Below are 21,884 nucleotides of genomic sequence, written 5' to 3'. Positions count from 1 at the left end.
CATCTCGGGCCTGCCCACGGAGTACGGCCTGCAGTTCGCCCCCTTCGCTGTCGTTCGTTCCTTTCGTCTATCGTCTTTCCAACGCTCTTTGATTGCTTGTCTTTGCTTCTACCTTACTCCTATACTGCTCCTTTACCAGCAAATCAGGTAGACTAAGCACGTACCTAGCCTACCCACCCACCTTGACACCCACCTCACCCTTTCCCCCCCGCCCTGTGCCTCGACCCATCATGACCACCTTTGTGACTATATACCATTATATACACCATCCGACCTCCCCTTCTTCTTCCCTCCCCCCTCGACACTACCATCCTCCTGATTCTTGACATATGGCTCACTCCCGGCTTTGATATCTGCCCACCTTGCCACCTTCTCCTGCTAGCACACATCTCCCGCCACACCTTTACATCCTCTCACATCCTCGCACACCTTCTGCCCCTTCCGGCCTCCCAACCGACGATCTCGAACAATAATGGGACGCTCTCATCGCAGAGGCCCTGACTACGACCTGGACTCTTATGAGCCTTACGGTCGCTCTTACGACACTGCTGCAGACCCCTACGCTCAATATCCATCTCGTGGACGCAGTCCTGGTCCTCGTCGCCGCAATAAATCAGAACCTGCCGCACCACCGGCTGCCTATGACAACTATCAACGCGAACCAGAGCCTAGAGAACAGCCACGGGAACACCGTGAGAGCCGCAAATCACGCAGGGACGCCGTCCCGGAATCCTACGCTCCCCAACCAGAACAGAGGGAAGATCGCAAGAGTCGCAAGAACCGATACTACGACGAAGACGCCTATCAACCACGGGCACGGAGCCACGGCCGCTCCGCCCGGGAACCCCCCGCCAATGCTCACCATCGTGCCGACGACGACGCCTTCGACGCATATGCTCCGGCCTCTCGCCGCGGCCGGGAGCGTCAGCATGCCTATCACCCGCCCCGGACGAGCGACACGAGGCGCTCCAAGTATGCTGACTTTGATGCCGAGCCTCGTTATCCCGACAGACGCTCCCGTTACGCCGACTACGATGATGTCGATCTCTATAATAACGAGTCGCGCCGTTCCAAGAATGATGGGCCACGCGAGAGTGATAGACGGCGTTCGCGCTACGCTGACTACGAGGGCGTCCCCCGCGGCGGTAGCGAATCAAATCGCGGTCGTCATGTAGATTACGAGGCTGATCCCCGTTCAAATCCGAGAGGATATGCCGGTCACAGCCAGGGTGGCCGCGGTCGCTACATGAATGACTCGCCTGAGCGGTATGGCCAACCAGGCGGCGGTCAGCAACGCTCTGCCAGAGGACGGTCCATGCCTAGAAAAGGTGCAGCAGGGGGCACCTCTGGTACAGCTCGGCCTCGAGCCAAGTCAGCTGTCGGTTACGCTGCGCTGGGTGAAGCCGCTCAGACAGCCTTTAGAGTGGGAAGTCAAGCAGCTCTCCAGATGAAGAGTGAGCCCGGCCCGTGGATAGGCGAGAAAGGGACGCGGGTCGCCACGGCTGCTCTGGGCGCCGCCCTCGTCGACACATTTGTCGGTCACAAGGCCACAGGCATGAAGGGTGGCATGCGCCATCAAGCTTTGCGTCAGGCATGTGAGATGGGCATTCGCAACTTTGTCGTCCAACCTACTGTGAACACGGCGACCCGACGCAGTGGCAGTTGGGGCGGCCATGGCACTGGCAGCGGGGGAGGTCAGAGCAGCAGTGGGAGAAGACGACACTGATCATATCGAATTATCTATGTGTTGTCCGACTTATTTGAGATGCTACTTGACATGTGGTTGGGTTCCGCGATGCCCATCCCCCTGTTCTATATCTTCCCGACTCATCTCTTCCCAAACACACCAAGTCTCTCCTCTGCTTTCTTTCGTGTGGCTTTTCCCTGGTTTTACAGGGGCGGCGTAATCGGATAAAGTGCTATCAAGACGGCCGGATTTTCCCTTAGTTTAGAAATGGCATGGCAGCATGTTAACGGTAGACGAGTAACGAGTCTCAATGAATCAAATGACGATGGAAATGAAAATACCATGGATGATGAGAAAAGCTCACCCTGTTGCAAATCTCCCCCGACAGGACTATTCTGCCCTTGATGTGTACCAACAATAATGCATCTCTCCGAATTCATGCTGACATTCGACCCTATCATCAACTGAAGATTGGGGGGAAAAAACGATAGAAGTTATATGACAAGATGCCAAGGCGATGTCAGGTGACAGCTTTGGCACTCCCGCCGAGTTTGAAGAGGAGGTAAGATGGAAGCGATGGGAGTTACTTGAGTTCCAGTATTGCGTTGGGTGTTCATACCACCTGAACGCAACCCTCGCGCAAACCTGATAGCCAACACCGCAGTGCAGCAAGTGTCATGTGATGAGCAAGTTTGTTCATGCTTACCACTAGCCATGCAGGATTGACGTGGCTTTAAATCATATATATGAAATAGATGGTATTAATGAACAACTAGAGCACTAAGCTTCGACTAGTTACCTGAAGATTTAGCTTGAACGACAAGCAGATCCGCCTTCACACCAGCTGTAATCAGGATACCCGCAGCAATACCCAGACAGTCCTTGATATCTTCAGACACCTTGGCAGACACCTTACCTTCCGTCGCTTTTACAGCACTCCTACGACCAAGCACAACCAGGTTGTGCCAGGTGACTTCTCGTGTATCTGTCCTGACGCCTGATGCGGCATAGTTCGAAGCAGCCTCCAGGGTATTGGAAGAGGAAGAAGTCTCAAACTTGATGCGCGATGCTATATTGGCAGGTACATGCGTTGACACGAATCCGAAGTAGTCACCCTCGTGAGATTGAGAGTCTCCCCCGGCCGTCCCGACGAAGTGTACCACGGTCGCTTGAGCATTGTGCTTCTCGCACAATTGAAGCACTAGCTTGAGGGCAAGCTTGTCATCGTTGCCCCCAAAGTATGGCATGAAGATCTGATGCGACTTGTTTGTGACGGGAATCGTCGGGATATCATGATGGATGTCGCTGAATGAGTATGCTCGGGATAGCCTCTTACGGTCGCTACTGCCGTCCGAAGTAGGTTGAGTAGCACTACCCTTGGGGAAGAAAATGCCAATGTTGTGTTCCGGGGAGTCGAGGATGGACTTTGCGAAACCGGTATATGTTGATCCAAGCTTGTTGGAACCGTCTGCCGACAGGACCTGGGTGTCGACCAGGCTACCACTCTCGCTCCAGGGGACGAGAAGAAGGTCAGAGGAGATATCGGAGGATTTGGAAAGGAGAGCTTCGGCAAAGCGAGTCTCCGGCATGATCGATACCTCCCCAGAAACGGCAACCCTGATCAATTGTCCCACAGTACGGAAGATGTTCACGACAGGGTCATTGCGACTAAAATCGTCCACCTGAGACACGGTCATGACGGAAGAATCACGATCCGTAAGATGGAGTAGGCGGAAGCCATGAGCCCGCACAGCTTTAATACCATTGGAAGAGCCCAGCGCCACAGTGTCCGACGTCATACCGCCCTTCTCGTCGCTTTCAGCGAATTGGCCTCCCGAACCGGACTGCTTTCCAAATAGGGAGACCAAGTTGAGCAACGCAGGCATGTTGTCCAGTCGAAGGTACACTAACAGGCGCTGGACACGATCATTAGTCGGCTTGGTAAACTCATGGTCATCGGTCGATCCGCCGTGGCTCGAGATGGGTTCACCAGTGTCCCAGTCAATCTCACCACGCTTCCAAGCCTCGAGCTTCTTCTGGTACCAGCGAGGGTACAGGAAGGAGGTTAGAGGAGTAGTTGCGAAGGTGGTCAGAAGAGCCATGACAACGAAAATGGTGAATGTCCTGGTGCTCAGAATCCTAGCCTGTAGACCAATGTTCTGTATTCAATCAGCATCCGTCCCTCATTCCATGTCATCACGGAGCTGTGCTCAAACAAGAGCTACTTACAAGGACGATCAACTCGACGAGACCTTTGCAACTCATCAGAGCCCCGATGGAGAAAGACTCTCTCCAGACCAGTCCGTTCAACCGAGCAGCGAGACTGGCGCCAATAACCTTGGTCAAAAAGGCGGTGAACGTTACAGCAATAACGTAGCCCCAGGCGATACCGCTGTCAAGGAGACCCAGGTTGGTATTCAGCCCAGAGAGCGTGAAATACAAGGGCAAGAACAGAGCACCGATCAAATCTTCCAACTTTTCGGTGACCTTGATAGCAAAGCCGTTCTCGCGGGGCAAGATAAGGCCAACCATGAAACCTCCGAAAATTGCGTGGACGCCAATGATACCAGTGAAGAAAGCCGAGGTCAGGGCGATCAATAGAATAAGCGCAATCATGCTCTGCGAAGGTCCGTTCTCAATGTTGCCAGTTCGACGTAATAGCCAGACCAAAGCTGGCCTCACAAGGTAGAACAGGAATAACATGTAACCGACACACGCGAGAAGAATCCAGAGGGCTGAAAGACCCGTTCCGGCGTTGGCGAGAGCGACACATAGGGCAAGGAGGATCCAGCCTTGTTGATGTTAGCAAAACTCAGCCTGACGTTTGAAGATGCACCGAAGCGTTACTCACCAACAACGTCGTTCGCAACACCAGCTGAAAGCACGATAACACCGACAGAGGTATCAAGGAGCTTCAACTCGGTCAGGATACGGCACAGAACCGGGAAAGCCTAGAGGCGATGTATTAGTCGGATAGTGATCGAAACACTACGGAGTAGGTCGTTTCTCCAGTGTGACTTACCGTGATTGCAATAGCAACACCGATGAACAGCATGTAGATTGGGAAGTCAATGTGCATTACACCCTCATCACCAGAGAATTGATTGTAGAGACCCCATGCGAGGGCGCAACCGAACGCAAAGGGTAGAGCCAAGCCGGCGAATGCTACTGAAGTAGCGACTCGCCAATTACTGACGAGGAAGCGAACGTCTGTCTCAAGACCAATGAGGAAGAGATAGAGAACAAGACCGAGATTGGCTACCAGCGTCAAGTTGGGGATCGATTCCGTAGGGAAGATGGCAGCGCGAAAGCCGGGAATTCGACCCAGCACCGAGGGCCCCAGAACAATGCCACCAATGACTTCGGCTATCACTCGAGGTTGGCGGATCTTGGACAGAGGCCAGTGGAGGAGGTGGCAGACTATAATGATGAGTCCGGCCTAAATCCAGCGAGCGACACGAATTAGGACTTATTGGGCGGCGCTGAAGGTGGAATGCGAAACCAGAGGGAACGAACCTGGATGATGAATATGGTGATGGGATCCTTCGGATTGTAATGCGAGGGGTTTGCGCCCTCGATAACACCACCCTGCGAGGGAGCTCTGTTTCCGCCGGTGCTAGTAGGCGCGGCAGACGATGTAGCCGTCGCCGATAGCATCGATGTGATAGACGACATGTTGGCGGATTGGCTCAAATTCCTGTCCTTGCCGGTGAACGGGCCACTTTCCGAAGCAAGGAATGACGAGGCGACCAAAGACGTCTGGAAGCGCTCGACTGCGCTCTCCGAGTCGAATCGATTTGACCTTTCGTGATAAGACGAAACGGCAGACGATACGGAAGAGCCACTTCTTAAATGGAATTGCCAAGAAGATGGACACCGTCCAGGCTGTGAACACTAGCAACGGGTGGAGGGGAAGCAGGCTTAGGTACTATGGCCAAGCCAGTAGCAATCGGTCCCGTGATATCGGTAAGCTTTGCATGTACTAATCTGACATGGTGAGCGCGGGTTGTTTTGCCTATGTTGTTTTCTCCCTGGCCGCAGCTGCCACGGGAATTGAAATCGTTGGTAGTCGACCACTTTGGTTGGTTGTACAAAAGGGTGGCAGATGGTGGTGTTGGAGCAAGTTAAGGGCTTTGGTCATTTGCCTTCCCGGCGGATTTAGTTTGCGACACGTGAAGATGTTTTGGAGGGGGGGAATGTGGAGGGCGGGGAGTGCGAGTGAGCAACGGTTTGTGGAGGTGGGCAGGGAGAAAGTGTGAGACTAAGGTGCCTCACTGCGTGACTGCGGTAGCTAAGCAGGGTTGGGGTGGGACCTACAGGCGTGGGAAACGGATTTATTGGTCTACCCTGATATGAAGGGAATGCAAACAAGAACGAGATTGAAGTCAGGCCCAAGGATGTGGGCTGTCACCGTCAATCGTTGAATGATTGCGATGCTGAGGTCAAACGCCTGGGGTACTACTAGGCAGGGTGCATGCCTGGATGCAACATATTACACCAGGTATTTATTTCCCCCCCAAAACTTACTATTTCGTTCCTACTCTGTTACTTTCTTGTAAGTCCCCCACTTCGTAAGAGGAAAGGTTCATAACAATGAAAGGATGAAAGAGGAACAACGTTTGCGTGATACGCTAACCGAGGGCTTACGAGTCATCCATCCCACCGCCTGTCGTCCCATCCTTGACCGCACCTCATCAACATCAAGAGAACACACCGACAGAGACGAAGACACTGGTACAATATCACCTCGTTTATCTGGCATGTTAACGTTTCTGGCACCTCAAGGATCACCTACCTAGGTTGCGCACTTGCAGCTGGCACTTACTTCCATGGCACCTGACATGATGTTGCCCTGACCGTGGACAGTGCGCTGTGGGTAGTGCAGGGCCCAGTGGATCAAGACTCCAACCAGGGTCCAGGCCTGGCCTTGATTGTCTCTCCGTCTCCATGGCGCTGCATGCTGACCGCCAGTCTACAGCCAGTCCTTGGACGGATACGTATACAGGTTTTCAGCAGCAAGACCTGGGAATTGGCGTTCGTATTGTATTCTACGGAGTATCCTTCCAGGAATGAGGGGAACCCCCCAGACATTGGTTGGTCTTTGTGGAGTACTCGTAAAGATAACTTATCCGTGGAATTGGAGAAGGTGGGGAGACGCGGGGATCGAGAGATCATCGGCTGATTGGGCCACCAATATCCGTATCGATACACTAAGGTACTGAGCTGAGCTGCACACATACCCAGCCCAGGGGGCTGGGTTGTGCCACCACCACCTCAAGGTTTAGAGCGGGTAATAGCGGTAACAACAAATAATCCATTGACTTGGGTCCCACCTGATATGCACCTCGATATTGTCCCGAATATCGACTACCAAGAACTCAAGCTGCCAATGGAGCTTCGGGACATGAATCTCCATCTGCAATGTTATGGGGCTAACGTGGGACAGCTAAGTCTAGTTCGTCTCTCCGTCTCGATGAATCTCTTATCCAATGTGCCACATTCAGAGTCAGGCGTACGCCATCGCACTCAAACCTAGAGCCGCAGGCAAGGGTAGTGCTTCACATTACAGGACCTTGTGATCGGCCGGTGTGACTATGGTGGCTTGGCTGCCTTGGCTGTGACGCTCAATGGCGCATACATATAGATAGGAACGAAAGCATCTCCCTCATCGCACCTATAAAAGCTTATAGGTTATTAAAGCGGTTAATAAAGGAATAGAGAGGAAGGATAAGAGTATATATATAATATAGTTATCGTTAACCCATTTTAATACTACGTTTATTAAGAATTATTATTAAAAAAAATATAGCTATTTTTAATAGCTTACTTATTTATATTTACTTTATTAATAACTTTTTAAAAGTATTTATTTTTATTCATCTTTATTTTCTATTTTTATTAATTACTTAGGTAGTTCTTAATATTAATTATTTATTTTAATACTCTACCTTTACTAGCTACTTACGCAGTTCTTAATATCGATTATATAGTATTAATATATAGTATTAGTATATACTCTTATTATCTCGATTAACTAAATTTTTTAAGATTTTTTTTTTTAACTTTTTCTTTTATAAAGTTTATAACTACGGATTATTAACGGCAATTTAATATTAATTATATAATATTAATATTTAATATTAATAAATACTCCTATCATTTTAATAGACTATGTTTTTGAAAATTTTCTAACTTTTTAACTTTCTTTTTTATAAAGTTTATAATTATTAATAACCCCCTAATAGAGTAATTTACTAGGGCCGTACTATATATTACGTATTAAAAAAAACTAAGTATATTACGCTTTATACCTAATTACTAATTAAAACTCCTAACCTACCCCCATAGTTCTCTAAGTTTTAGCTATTTAAAAAATAAGTTATACTTATTTTAATATATATAAAACCTCTTAATAATAGCTTATATAAATAACTAAATCTTATATTATATACTCTTTTTTATTAAGGGTTAAAAGGCCCTTTATATATTCTTTTATATTTATAATATAGCCTATATTAAAGGGATTTTTAATTTTATAAAATATAATTTCTAAGTTAGTATTAATATACTAAATCTTAATGTTTATATTAGCCCGGCTATTTATAACGTTTATATTATTATTTAGCTAAATTCTATATTATTAAAAAATACTTTACTACTTCTTAAGTATATTTATATTAATTATAATAGCTATAGTATTAAGCTAGTTAAAGAGGGCGCCTAGCCCGAGAGGGGTAAACTTATTAATAAGCATTTTTAATAAAGTAGTAGTTTATATATTAATAAGTTTATTTAATAAATTTATTTAGTAAATTTATTTAGTTTAAATAAAGAGTAGCTTTAGGTAATATTAGAAGTAATAAAGATAAAAAAAATCTTTACGAGCTTTAATATAATAAAAAAGTAGTAAATATTAGCCTATTTAGCCCTTTTTTTAAAAAACCTCTATATTATTATTAAAGTTTAGAACCTCTATAGTTAAGGGCTACTTTTAATTATTATAACCGACTATTATAGTTAATTATTATAGCTAACCTTTATTATTAACTTTTTTAATTAGTATTATTATTAAAAAGGGTAGCTTACTTATTCCGAATTATATAACGGTTTTTATATTAAAATTATTATATTATACTAAATACGTACTTAGGGTATATTATATATATTATATAATTAAAAAGTATACCGTATTATATAATTTTTTTTTAAAAGCGTAATCCCGTTAAGGTCGATCTTTTACGCTTATAAAGCTAGAAAAAAACCACTATATACTAATACTTTATAAGATATATAATTATAAGATCGAGCTCTTAAATAGTAATAAAAAAAAGCTAACTTATTACTTTTTATATAAGTAGTTAATATTAGAGCTAGAGGCTATAAGAGCCTATTAATTAAAGTATTTATAAAAGGGATTTATTAAGCTAAGTAATACTCCTTTTATATTATTAATACTATTTATAAAAAAATATAATAATAGTTTACGCTTCTATATCGACTTTTATAAGCTTAATAAAATTATAAAAAAAAACTGCTATTTATTATTACTTATTAATAAAACCTTTATATAATTAAATAAAATAAAAGTATTTACTAAACTAAATATTAAAGAAGCTTTTTATTATATTTACCTCGACCTAGCCTCTAAGGACTTAATAACGTTTAGAACTTATTATAAGGTATATAAATATAAAATAATACTTTTTAAGTTTTATAATAAACTAGTTATATATTAATAATATATAAATCAAATACTAATAAAATACCTAAATAACTTTTATATAGTATATATAAATAATATCCTAATCTTTTTTAATAACCCCTTCTAATACTAAGAGTACGTTATTAGAGTACTAAACTATTTATAAAAAATAAGTTTATAAGTAAATATTAAAAAGTACGAATTTAGTATTATTTTTATAAAGTACTTAGGTTTTATAGTTTTTATAAAGGGTATATAGCTTAATAAAAAAAAAGTCTTTATAGTTAAGGATTAAAAACTACCTACGTCACTTAAGGGTAATTAGTTTTTTTTTAGATTTTATAACTTTTATAAGAGATTTATAAAAGATTATAGCTACTTAGCTAGGCCCTTAACGAGGTTAATAAGTAAGGGGGTTCTTTTCAACTTTAATACTAATTATAAGTTAGTTTTTAAAGTTATAAAATTAGTACTAATATTAGTGCTTATCTTTTATTATTTTAAACTAAAGCTATTAATATAATTAAAAACTAACGCTTCTAACTTAATATATACTAAAGTACTATTATAATAATAAGAAGATAATAAGTTATAGTACTTAATGACTTTTTATTTAAAAATAATAAGTAGCGCAGAGCTTAATTATACTATTTATAATAAGAAAATATTAATAATAATATTATATTTAGAGGAATAGTGCGCAGAGTTTATAAACTATATATATAAATTTAATATTATTATAAACTATTAGTTATTACTATTTTTTATAACTAAGTACCTATTTAACTTATAATAAACCCGTTAGGCTAGTATACTAATAAACTTTAATTTTTAGATCTATTACTACTTAAAAAAAGAGAACGTACTAGCTAACGCCCTTTTATAAAAAATAGAGGATATCCGTACTTAGTAAGTATTAAAAAAGGCTAATAAAACTTAAGTCCTTTTATTACTAAGATTATTATTTTTGAATATCGTAATAGAGCTATGTGCGTTATTAAGTATTATAATTAGTTAATTATAATTAATAATTCCCCCCGACAGAGCAATCCGCCGGGGCCGTACCGTATATTACGTATTAAGGAAAACTAAGTATAATACGCTCTATACCTAACTACTAACTAAAATAATAATTAACTAACTCGACTATTATCTCCTTTTTATTAATAGCTCCTAACTTTTTATTATATAAAGTTTTTCTAAGTTCTAGCTACTTATAGGGCGAATTTTAATTATTTTAATATATATAAGACCTCTTAATACTAACTTATATAAATAACTAAGTTTAATATAATCTATTTTTTTATATAAGTATTATTATTACTTAGGGGGTCTTATAAGAGCTATTTAAAGCGCTAATTTATTACCCTAAATTTATATATTTCTAATCCGTTTATTATAATTATTATAACTAGGTTAGTATTAATATATTAAATCTTAACGTTTATATTAGCCTAGCTATTTATAATATTTATAATATTACTTAGCTAAATTCTATATTATTAAAAAATAGTTTACTACTCCTTAAGCATATTTATATTAATTATAATAATTATAATATTAAGTTAACTAAAAAGGGCGCCTAGCTTAAGAGGGGTAAACTTATTAATAAATATTTTTAGCTTACTAATTATTAATTATATACTAAGAGAGTAAGTTCTTATTAAAGTAGTATTTTAACTAGCTAACTTCTTAATTAGTTATTTAACTAGCTATTTAAGTAGTAGTTTATATATTGATAAGTTTATTTAGTAAATTTGTTTAGTAAATTTATTTAGTAAATTTATTTAATTTAAATAGAGAGTAGCTTTGGGCGATACTAAAAGCAATAAAGATAAAAAAAATCTTTATAAGCTTTATATAGTGGTTTTTTTTCCGGCTTTATAAGTATAAAAGATCGACCTTAACGGGATTACGCTTTTAAAAAAAATTATATAATATAATATACTTTTTAACTATATAATATATATAATATATATAATATATCCTAAGTACGTACTTAATATAATATAGTAATTTTAATACGAAAACCGCTATTTAATTTAAGATAAGTAAGCTACCCTCTTTATTACGTAGCGGCGCTAGCTAAAAAGGTTAATAATAGAGGTTAGTTATAAGAATTAGTTATAATAGTCGGCCGTAATAGTTAGCTATAATAGTTAGAAATAGCCTTTTTTAATTATAAAGGTTCTAAACTTTAATAGTAATATAGAGGTTTCTAAAAAAAGGGCTAAATAGGCTAATATTTATTACTTAGAGCTCGTAAAGATTTTTTTTATTCTTATTACTTCTAATATTACTTAAAGCTACTCTCTATTTAAACTAAATAAATTTATTAAATAAATCTACTAAATAAATTTATTAAATAAACTTATTAATATATAAACTACTACTTAGATAGCTAGTTAAATAACTAGTTAAGAAGTTAGCTAATTAAAATACTACCTCGATAAGAACTTATTTTATTTTTAATATATAGTTAGTAATTAATAAACTAAAAATACTTATTAATAAGTCTACTCTTCTTAAACTAAGCGCCCTTTTTAACTAACTTAATACTATAACTATCGTAACTAACATAAATATACTTAAAAAGTAGTAAAGTACTTTTTAATAATATAGAATTTAGCTAAGTAATATTATAAATATTATAAATAGCTAGGCTAATACAAATATTAAAATTTAATATATTAATACTAGCTTAGTTATAATAATTATAATAAATGGGTTAGAAATATATAAAGTTAAAATAATAAGCTAGTACTTTAAATAGCTCTTATAGAACCCCTTAAATAATAATAATATTTATATAAAAAAATAGATTATACTAAACTTAGTTATTTATATAGGTTAGTATTAAGAGGTCTTATACGTATTAAAGTAAATAAAGCTCGCCCTATAAGTAGCTAGAACTTAAGAAGATTACGGTAGAAGGTTAGGAGCTATTTTAGTTAGTAATTAAGTATAGAGCGTATTATACTTAGTTTTCCTTAATACGTAATATACGGTACGGCCCCGGCAGATTGCTTTGTCGGGGGGTCTAACTACTTATAGTAATATATTTTTATTAACTTTTTAACTATCCTTACTAATTAAAAAAGATTTAATAATACTTAAGTAATAATAGACTATTTAAGTAAAAAGGTAATATTTATTTCTTATTATAAAATTATTATAATAAAAAATATAAGCTAAATATTTTATAAGCGAGTACTACTTATTTTTAGCTTATTAAAAACTATTATATCGGACTAGGGCCCCTAATTTAACTTTAATTTCTAAGAGGAGCTTTATAAGATTTATAGGGTTAGGTTATAATTATTAATAATAAACTACCCCTAAATAAATAGCTAAATAAAAGTATTAAATTAGTATATCTTATAGTAATTAAAACTACTAATTAACTAATACTAAAATAACTAGAATAATATCTTACTTATAATTAATTTTACTTATATTACTTAGCTTAATAAGACTACGGGGCTATTATTATATAAAGTAGAATTTAGTCGTTAGCTACGGCTCTTTTTTAATTAATCTAAGTGAACTTACTAATTTAGCTTTATAAAAAAGAAGCTAGATCGTACTAATACGTAGTATATAACCTAAGGGATATATAAGGCCTAAGAGATTATTAAAAGTAATATAAAAGTTATTTAAATATAATATAAGAGGTATATTAATTATTACTAATACTTAGACGAACTAAGGCTAAGAAACTAGGTCTTTATTAATACCTTATATTAAAAATCCGCTAATATAAATAAACTATAATAGTTATAAACTAGGCTATAGCTTATTATTAATACTAAATAAGGGGGTATATAAATTATAGAACTATTAGTAAGTAGCTAGATATACTTAGTTTTTTACCTAAATAAGCTAAAAAAGGCTACTAATAACTTATTACTTAGGTAGAACTAAGACTTATTATTACTAATTATTAATAATAATAATAAACTAGAGTACGAGGTTTTTAAAATTATTAAATTATATTAATATAAGGAAAAACTATAATACTAAGTAGATCAAAAAAGATATAATACGGATCCGACTTAATATAATATAAAGAGCTTTAAGTATATACTAATAACGCTCTAAACGTTCTATTACTAATACTTAATTACTAAGAGCTTATTATATAATAGTTTTTTTCTAGCTTTATAAATATAAAAAATCGACCTTAATGGGATTACGCTTTTAAAAGAAATTATATAATATAGTATACTTTTTAATTATATAATATATATAATATACCCTAAGTACGTACTTAACGTAATATAGTAATTTTAATATAAAAACTACTATATAATTTAGGATAAGTAAGCTACCCTCTTTATTATATAATAGCGCTAGCTAAAAAGGTTAATAATAGAAATTAGCCGTAATAATTAATTATAATAATTAGCTATAATAATTAAAAGCAGCCCTTAACTATAGAGGTTTTAAATTTTAATAGTAACGTAGAGGTTTTTTAAAAAAGGGCTAAATAGGCTAATATTTACGTACTAGAGCTTATAAAGATTCTTTTTATCCTTATCGCTTCTAATATTACCTAAAGTTACTCTCTATTTAAACTAAATAAATTTACTAAATAAATCTACTAAATAAATCTACTAAATAAACCTATTAATATATAAACTACTACTTAAGTAGCTAGTTAAATAACTAGTTAAGAGGTTAGCTAGTTAAAATACTACTTTAATAAGAACTTACTTTACTAAAAATGCCTATTAATAAGTCTACCCCTCTCGGGCTAGGCGCCCTCTTTAGCTAGCTCGACGCTATAGCTATTATAGTTAATATAAGTACGCCCGAGGATTAATAAAGTACTTTTTAATAGTACGGAATTTAACTAGGTAATAGTATGAATACTATAAATAGCCGGGCTAGTATAGATATTAAGATCCGGTATATTAACGCCGGCTTAGAAATTTATAAGAGATTAGGCTATAAGTACTTAACTAGCGGGGCTATAATATAAGTATAGGTATATTATAAGACTAAAGCTTATAGAGTCCTTTATATAGGCTCTACTTTTTAAAAAGTTCTTTTATAATACGATCCGTATACTAGTTACTAAATTATTAGTATCCTATTGCTAGTTATATCCCGAATTTATTATAAAATTATACTTTACGGAGTTAGAAATCCCTCCGATATAGGCTATATTATAAACATAAGGGAATATATAAAGGGCCCCCTAACCTTTAATAAAAAGGAGTATATAATACGGGATTTAGCTACTTACGCGGGCTAGTACTAAGAGGTCTTATATATATTAAAATAAGTATAGCTCGCCCTCTAAACGGGCGGGGGAAGGTCGGGAGCTATTAATAAAAAGAAGATAACGGTTAAGTTAGTTAACTATTTTAATTAGTAGTTAAGTATAGAGCGTAATATACCCAGTTTTCCCTAATACGTAATACACGGTACGGCCCCGGCAGATTGCTCCGTCGGGGGGCTAAGAGCTTATTATAAAACTTAAATATATAAATAAAAACTACCGTAGCTAGTAATTTACTATTACTAAGGGACAATAATAATATAATAATTATAATTATAATTATAAATTTACTAAAATAAGAAGTAATTTAGAGGTTTATTTTTTAGTATTATAGATAGCGCCCTCTAATATAAAGGGGGGGGTAATATTATAATAATAAGTATTAAGGCCCTATAGGCCCTATAGCTTAGCTTTAAGCTATAAAGCTAAGTTCTTAATAGTTACGTAACGAGCTAAACCGTTAGGCCTAAAGGGCTAGCCCGCTAGCTTTTACCTACTATTCTATTTTTTCTTTTTTTATATTAAGTCTTTAGTTTAATAGGTTAATATAGTAGCGTTCTGACCTACCTCGAGTTCCATTTTATAATAAAGTAAGCTCTTAATAAATAATAGTTTTTATCTTAATAAGTTCGTTTAATAAGTTTATTTAATAAATTTATTTAGTTTAAATAGAGAATAGTTTTAAGTAATATTAAAAATAATAAAAATAAAAAGAATTCTTATAAGCTCTAAGTAACTAAATATTAGCCCTTTTAGCTTTTTTTTTTTAAAAAACCTCTACGTTATTATTAAAGTTTAGAACTTCTATAGTTAAGGGCCGCCTTTAACTTTTATAGCCGACCTTTATTATTAACCTTTCTAACTAGCGCTACTATAGGTTAGCTTACTTATCCCGAATTATATAATAATTTTCGTATTAAAATTACTACATTACGTTAAGTACGTACTTAGGGTATATTATACGTATTATATAGTTAAGAAGTATACTATATTATATAATTTCCTTTAAAAGTATAATCTTATTAAGGTCGATCTTTTATATTTATAAGGCTAGAAGAAAACTATTATATACTTTTTAATTATATAATATATATAATATACCCTAAGTATGCGCTTAATATAATATAATAATTTTAATATAAAAACTATTATATAATTAAAAATAAGTAAGTTACCTTACGGTAGTACTAGTTAAAAAGGTTAATAATAAAGGTTAGTTATAATAATTAGCTATAATAGTTAGCTATAATAGTTAGAAATAGCCCTTAACTATATAAGTTCTAAACGTTAATAATAATATAAAGGTCTTTAAAAAAAGGGCTAAATAAGCTAATATTTACTACTTTTTAAAGCTTATAAAAATTCTTTTTATCTTTATCGCTTTTAATATTACTTAAAGTTACTTTCTATTTAAACTAAATAAATTTACTAAATAAATTTATTAAATAAACTTATTAATATATAAACTACTACCTAAATAGCTAATTAAATAACTAGTTAAGAAGTTAGCTAGTTAAAATACTACTTCGATAAGAACCTATTTTAAAAATACTTATTAATAAGTCTACCCCTCTTAAACTAGGCGCCCTTTTTAGCTAGCTCGACGCTATGGCTATTATAATTAATATAAATATACTTAAGAAGTAGTAAAGTACTTTTTAATAATATAAAATTTAGCTAAGTAATAATATAAACGCTATAAATAACTAAGCTAATATAGATATTAAGATTTAATATATCGATTTTAATCCCTTTAGGGTCCGGTCCGCCTTATTAGGGGCCATTTTCGCCTTTATAAGTAAGCTAGTCTATTAGGGTTAATATTGAGTTTTTATTACGTACTTTAATAAGACTTTATAACTAATAATAACCGGCTATAGCTAGTATAGCTATTATTAACTATTAATACTAACTAAACTTAAAATATTAATAACCCCGCCGCTATAGTATATTAATTACCTTTTTAATAACTAAATATTACCCCTTATTTTCTCTATTTATCTTATTTAATAATAACCTCTCCTTATTAATATTCTTATTTAATACGCTTATTTACGCTCTTTTTAAGCTCTTAATTATATTATTAAGTCTAAGCTTATTTATATTACTCTATTATATTAAAAAAATACTAATGAAAATAATACTTATTATAATATATTAATTTATTTTTTATAAGTTAATATTATAAATATAGTATTTATTAGAGTAGTTTTTCTATAACTCGGGGTTATTTAATATAATACTTATAGGATTAAATAACTTCTAATTATTAAAAAAGCCCTAAGGGTTAACGAGCTATTAAGATCTTAGTATTTTAATAAAGTATATTTAAAGTAAATAATTAAAAAAATAATAGCGATAGTAATAATATAATAATAATAAATAGTAAGAGAAGCGTTTTTTAACTTTAATAAAAAAAACGAGGTAATAAATAAATAAATATATAAATAAAATTATAAGTACGGTAAATATTATAAAGTTAGTATTATTCTTAACGACGGTAAAAAGGGTATTTCTAATATTATATTATTATAAGCTACTATTATTTAAAAAAATAGCTAACTTAGCTAGGTATGTAATAGGCTTATAAGGTAGTAGCGTTAGGTACTTAATATTACTATTAGTAATCCGTAATTATAAACTTTATTAAAAAGAAAGTTAAAAAGCAAAAATTCTAAAAAAATTAGTTTATAAAAATAGTAGAAGTATTTATTGATACTATGTATTAATACTATATAATTAATATTAAGAATTACTTAAGTAGCTAGTAAAGGTAGAATATAAAAATAAATATTAATTAAAAGAATTAATAATAAAGGTTAGTTATAAAAATTAAAGATAGCCCTTGACTATAGAGGTTTTATATTTTAATAATAATATAAAGATTTTTAAAAAGACTTTTATAAATCTATAATAAATTCGGGATACGGCTGGTAATAGGACGCTAATAACTTAATAACTAATATATAGATCGTATTATAAAAAAACTTTTTAAGAAATAGAGCCTATATAAAGGACTTTATAAGTTTTAATTTTATAATATATTTATATTTTTATTATAGCCTTACTAATTAAGTACTTATAGCCTAATTTCTATAATTTTAAAACTTTTATTTTTATAAAATAATTAATATAAGTAATAATAAATTATAAAAATAAACGGAACGTTAATAAAGCGATACTTAGTTATTAATAAAGAGCTATTAATATTAATAAGTTATAAATATTTAAAATTAACTACTTAACTTTATTTTATCTAAAAAAACGAGCTTATTATAAAGTAAATCTTATTTAAACGTTAGTATTTATAAAAAAGCTAAATAAAAAAAATAATTAAAATAAATTACTTTTATAAGCTAGTTACTTTATTAATACCCTAAGGACCTTATTTATTATAAACGGGGTATTTATTAATAACTAATTACTAAATATACGAAGTTTAGGTATATATAAAAATATAAATAATACTAAAATAGCTAGTTTAATAAACCTTATAAACTTAATAATAACCTATTTTTATAAAATAATAAAAATAATAATTAAAAACTAAAACTAAGAACGGCGTTAATATAAAGAGCTTATTTAATAACTTATTAAGTAGTTAGTAACGCGTTTAAATTAATAAGAATATAAAAAGCCTCTTTTTTATAATTATAAACTAATTAAAAAAAGGTTTATAAGTACTTAAGTAGTAAATTAAATTATTATTATAAAAATAAGTAATAATTTTTATATAAAAAGTATTATAAAATAGTATATTAAATAGGCCCTATTTAAGATATCCTTATTATTATAAATATAATAATATAATTATAAAAAGAGTTTTTAAAATCCCCTTTTTTAAAATAATTTCTTAGTATTCGTTTATTAATAATATATAAACCCCGAGATATAAAAACGGGAATATTATAAAAAGTTAAAAATAAAAAGGCTAAAAAAGGGTTAAACCCTTACTTAGTTCTTTACTAAATAATTAATAATTTATTATAACTTAGGTATAATAAATATAGAAAATTTAAAAATAGAGGTATATTAGTTCTTTTTTAAATTATTATTTTAGTTATAAAACGACTTAATTTATTATAAGGTTTTAATTAAGAGAGTATATAATATAACTTATAAAGCTAATAAATTATAATTATTAAATTAATAAAAGGGTAGTAATTAGTTATAAAAAATAGTAAAAAGAGGTTATATTTATTATTAAAATAACTATATTAAATATCCCTTTTTTATAAAAAAAAGACTAAGGAGAGCTTTAAGGGGCTAAGCCTTAAAAACTTATTAAGATTAATATTATAAAAGCTATATAATAAAAATACTTATACTAAGCTATTATAAAAGTATTATAATAATAATATTAAGTACTTTATATATAATAAAATAGGCTATATATTTAATAAGTACTAAAAAAATAAGTTAAGAAATAGGGGTAATAATAAGCTAACGTACCCCTAATTAAAACTAATATTAATAACTATTTAATAAGTTATTACCGAGCTAAGAATTATAAAAATCGACTTATTAAAAAACGAATAAATATAAGTACTATACTTAATATATTTATACTAAGTATTAAGAAAGTATTAATAAGAATAATTATAAAAAATAAGGTAATAGTTCTATAAGGGGTTATTAAAAAGCTAATAAAAATTAATATAAATATATACTCCGAGATAAATATTATTAATACTAAGCTCGTAACTTACTTAGGGTTAACCTTAGTTACTATTATAGCCCCTTTATTAAGGGATTTTTAAAATAAAACTATAAGCTAAAAAAAGGCTTATTAATTAATACTCTTCTTTATTAACTATTATAAATAGCTAAAGAAGATTTAGTAACTATTTACTATAGTTAATAAAAATAAAAAAATAATAAACCTTTTATTATCGTAATTATTAATAAACTAAGAGGGTATTTATATTAATATTATAATAAATATATAGTTATACGAGCCTATTTTTATTATTAAATTAAAAATAATAGCTCGTAATATTATTAAAAATCGTAAGAGGGCTTATATATTATATATTATTACTATAAAAAGTATTATAAGGATAATAAAGACTAAACTATAAAAGGGTCTATTACTAAAACTTTAATTAAAAATAAAAACGTTTAATAAGTAATTAATAAAAAGACCGTAGTTATATAGTAGGGTAACCCTCCGATAGAGCAATCTACCGGGGCCGTACCGTATATTACGTATTAAGGAAAACTAAGTATATTACGCTCTATACCTAATTACTAATTAAAATAGCTCCTAACCTTCCCCCACGTAATTTTAACTATTTAAAAAGCAAATTATACCTATTTTAATATATATAAGACCTCTTAGTACTAACCTATATAAATAGCTAAATCCTATATTATATACTCCTTTTTATTAAGGGTTAGGGGGCCCCTTATATATTCTTTTATATTTATAATATAGCCCGTATTAAAAGGATTTCTAGCTCTATAAAATATAATTTCTAAGCCGGCGTTAATATATTAAATCTTAACGTCCATATTAACCTAGCTATTTATAATATTCGTACTATTACTTAGCTAAATTTTATATTATTAGAAAGTACTTTGCTACTTTTTAAGTATACTTATATTAATTATAATAACTATAGCGTTAAGTTAGTTAAAGAGGGTGCTTAGCCCGAGAGGGGTAAACTTATTAATAGGTATTTTTAGAGTTCTAGCTTACTAATTACTAATTATATATTAAGAGTAGAGTAGGTTCTCGTTAAAGTAGTAGTTTATGTATTAATAAGTTTATTTAGTAGATTTATTTAGTTTAAATAAAAAGTAGCTTTAGGTAATATTAAAAGTAATAAAGATAAAAAAAATCTTTACGAGCTCTAGTACGAAAAGTAATAAATATTAGCCTATTTAGCCCTTTTTTTTAAAAACCTCTATATTATTATTAAAGTTTAGAACCTCTATAGTTAAAGAAGGCCGCCTCTAACTATTATAACTAATTATTATAGCTAACTATTATAGCCGATTTCTATTATTAACCTTTTTAGTTAGTACTACTACGTAAGTATATTACTTAGCTTATTATTAATAAATAATAAAGTAGCTTACTTATCTTAAATTATATAGCGGTTTTTATATTAAAATTATTATATTACGTTAAGCGCGTACTTAGGATATATTATATATATTATATAATTAAAAAGTATACTATATTATATAATTTTTTTTAAAAGCGTAATCTTATTAAGGTCGATCTTTTGCGCTTATAAAGCTAGAACAAAACCACTATATATAGTAGGGTAAAATACTTAATTAACTTAGTTCTAAGGGCTAAACTATTATATAACCTTATTTATTTATTAATTAAGAAATAATTTAATAAGCTTTGTATATATATTATTAAGAACTTAGTAAATAGTTATATTATATTTTTAGTTAATAAAGCTAAGGTACTAATCCTCTTTATATTAAAAAAGGATAGTATGCTATACTTTTATATAAATTATTATAAATTAAATAAAATAACTATAAAAAATTAATACTTATTACTACTTATTAACGAGCTCTTAAATAGGCTTTATAAAATAAAATAGATTTTTAAAATAAATATTAAAAATACTTATTATTATATCTAAATTAAAAAGAAAGACTAATAGAAAATAGCGTTCTAGAGCCGATATAGCTATTTTAAATATATTATTATACTTTTTAAATTAACGAACGTACCCGCAACGTTCTAAGTATATATTTACTAAACGATCGCTAATTTATTAAATATTTATTATATAATATATATAAATAATTTAATAATCTATTTAATAATAAGGGAGTAGTATATAGAAAATATTAAAAAAGTCTTTTAATATTTATAATTATATAGGCTTTTTATTAAACTATTAAAGTACTCGTTTTATTAAAAAAGGGTCGAATTCCTAAGTTATATTATTATACTACCCCCCGACGGAGCAATCCGCCGGGGCCGTACCGTGTATTACGTATTGGGGAAAACTGGGTATATTGCGCTCCATACCTAACTACTAATCAAAACAGTCAACCGACTCGACCATTGTCTCCCTTTCATCAACAGCTCCCAACCTTCCGCCGCCCGCCTACAGGGCGAGCTTCACCCACTCCAACGCGCACAGGACCTCCTGGTGCCAGCCCGCGTGGGCAGCCAGGTCCAGCATAATCTGTTCTTTTATATGGGTATTATCGTTACCCGGGGGGTCCCG

General features: G+C 32.4%; 2 protein-coding genes across 2 annotated transcripts; one reads left to right on the top strand and one right to left on the bottom strand.

Moving 5' to 3' along the window:
- Positions 1–472: 472 nt before the first annotated feature.
- CTAM01_06173 (uncharacterized protein) lies at positions 473–1,726 on the top strand (the record flags this gene model as incomplete). The annotated part of the gene is made up of 1 exon (XM_060522202.1): positions 473–1,726. One exon carries the CDS (start codon positions 473–475, stop codon positions 1,724–1,726), a length of 1,254 nt encoding a protein of 417 aa, XP_060382930.1.
- Positions 1,727–2,478: 752 nt separating this feature from the next.
- Positions 2,479–5,362, bottom strand: CTAM01_06172 (sodium/hydrogen exchanger family protein; the record flags this gene model as incomplete). The annotated part of the gene is made up of 5 exons (XM_060522201.1): positions 2,479–3,846; positions 3,917–4,479; positions 4,539–4,638; positions 4,710–5,126; positions 5,204–5,362. 5 exons carry the CDS (start codon positions 5,360–5,362, stop codon positions 2,479–2,481), a joined length of 2,607 nt encoding a protein of 868 aa, XP_060382929.1.
- Between the last annotated feature and the right edge of the window lie 16,522 nt (positions 5,363–21,884).

This window comes from Colletotrichum tamarilloi (genome assembly GCF_030869305.1).
Source record: "Colletotrichum tamarilloi strain Tom-12 chromosome Unknown Scaffold_17.1, whole genome shotgun sequence".
NCBI lineage: Eukaryota > Fungi > Ascomycota > Sordariomycetes > Glomerellales > Glomerellaceae > Colletotrichum > Colletotrichum tamarilloi.
Note: the sequence above shows the minus strand (reverse complement) of the source record. Positions and strands in the feature narration are given on the sequence as shown.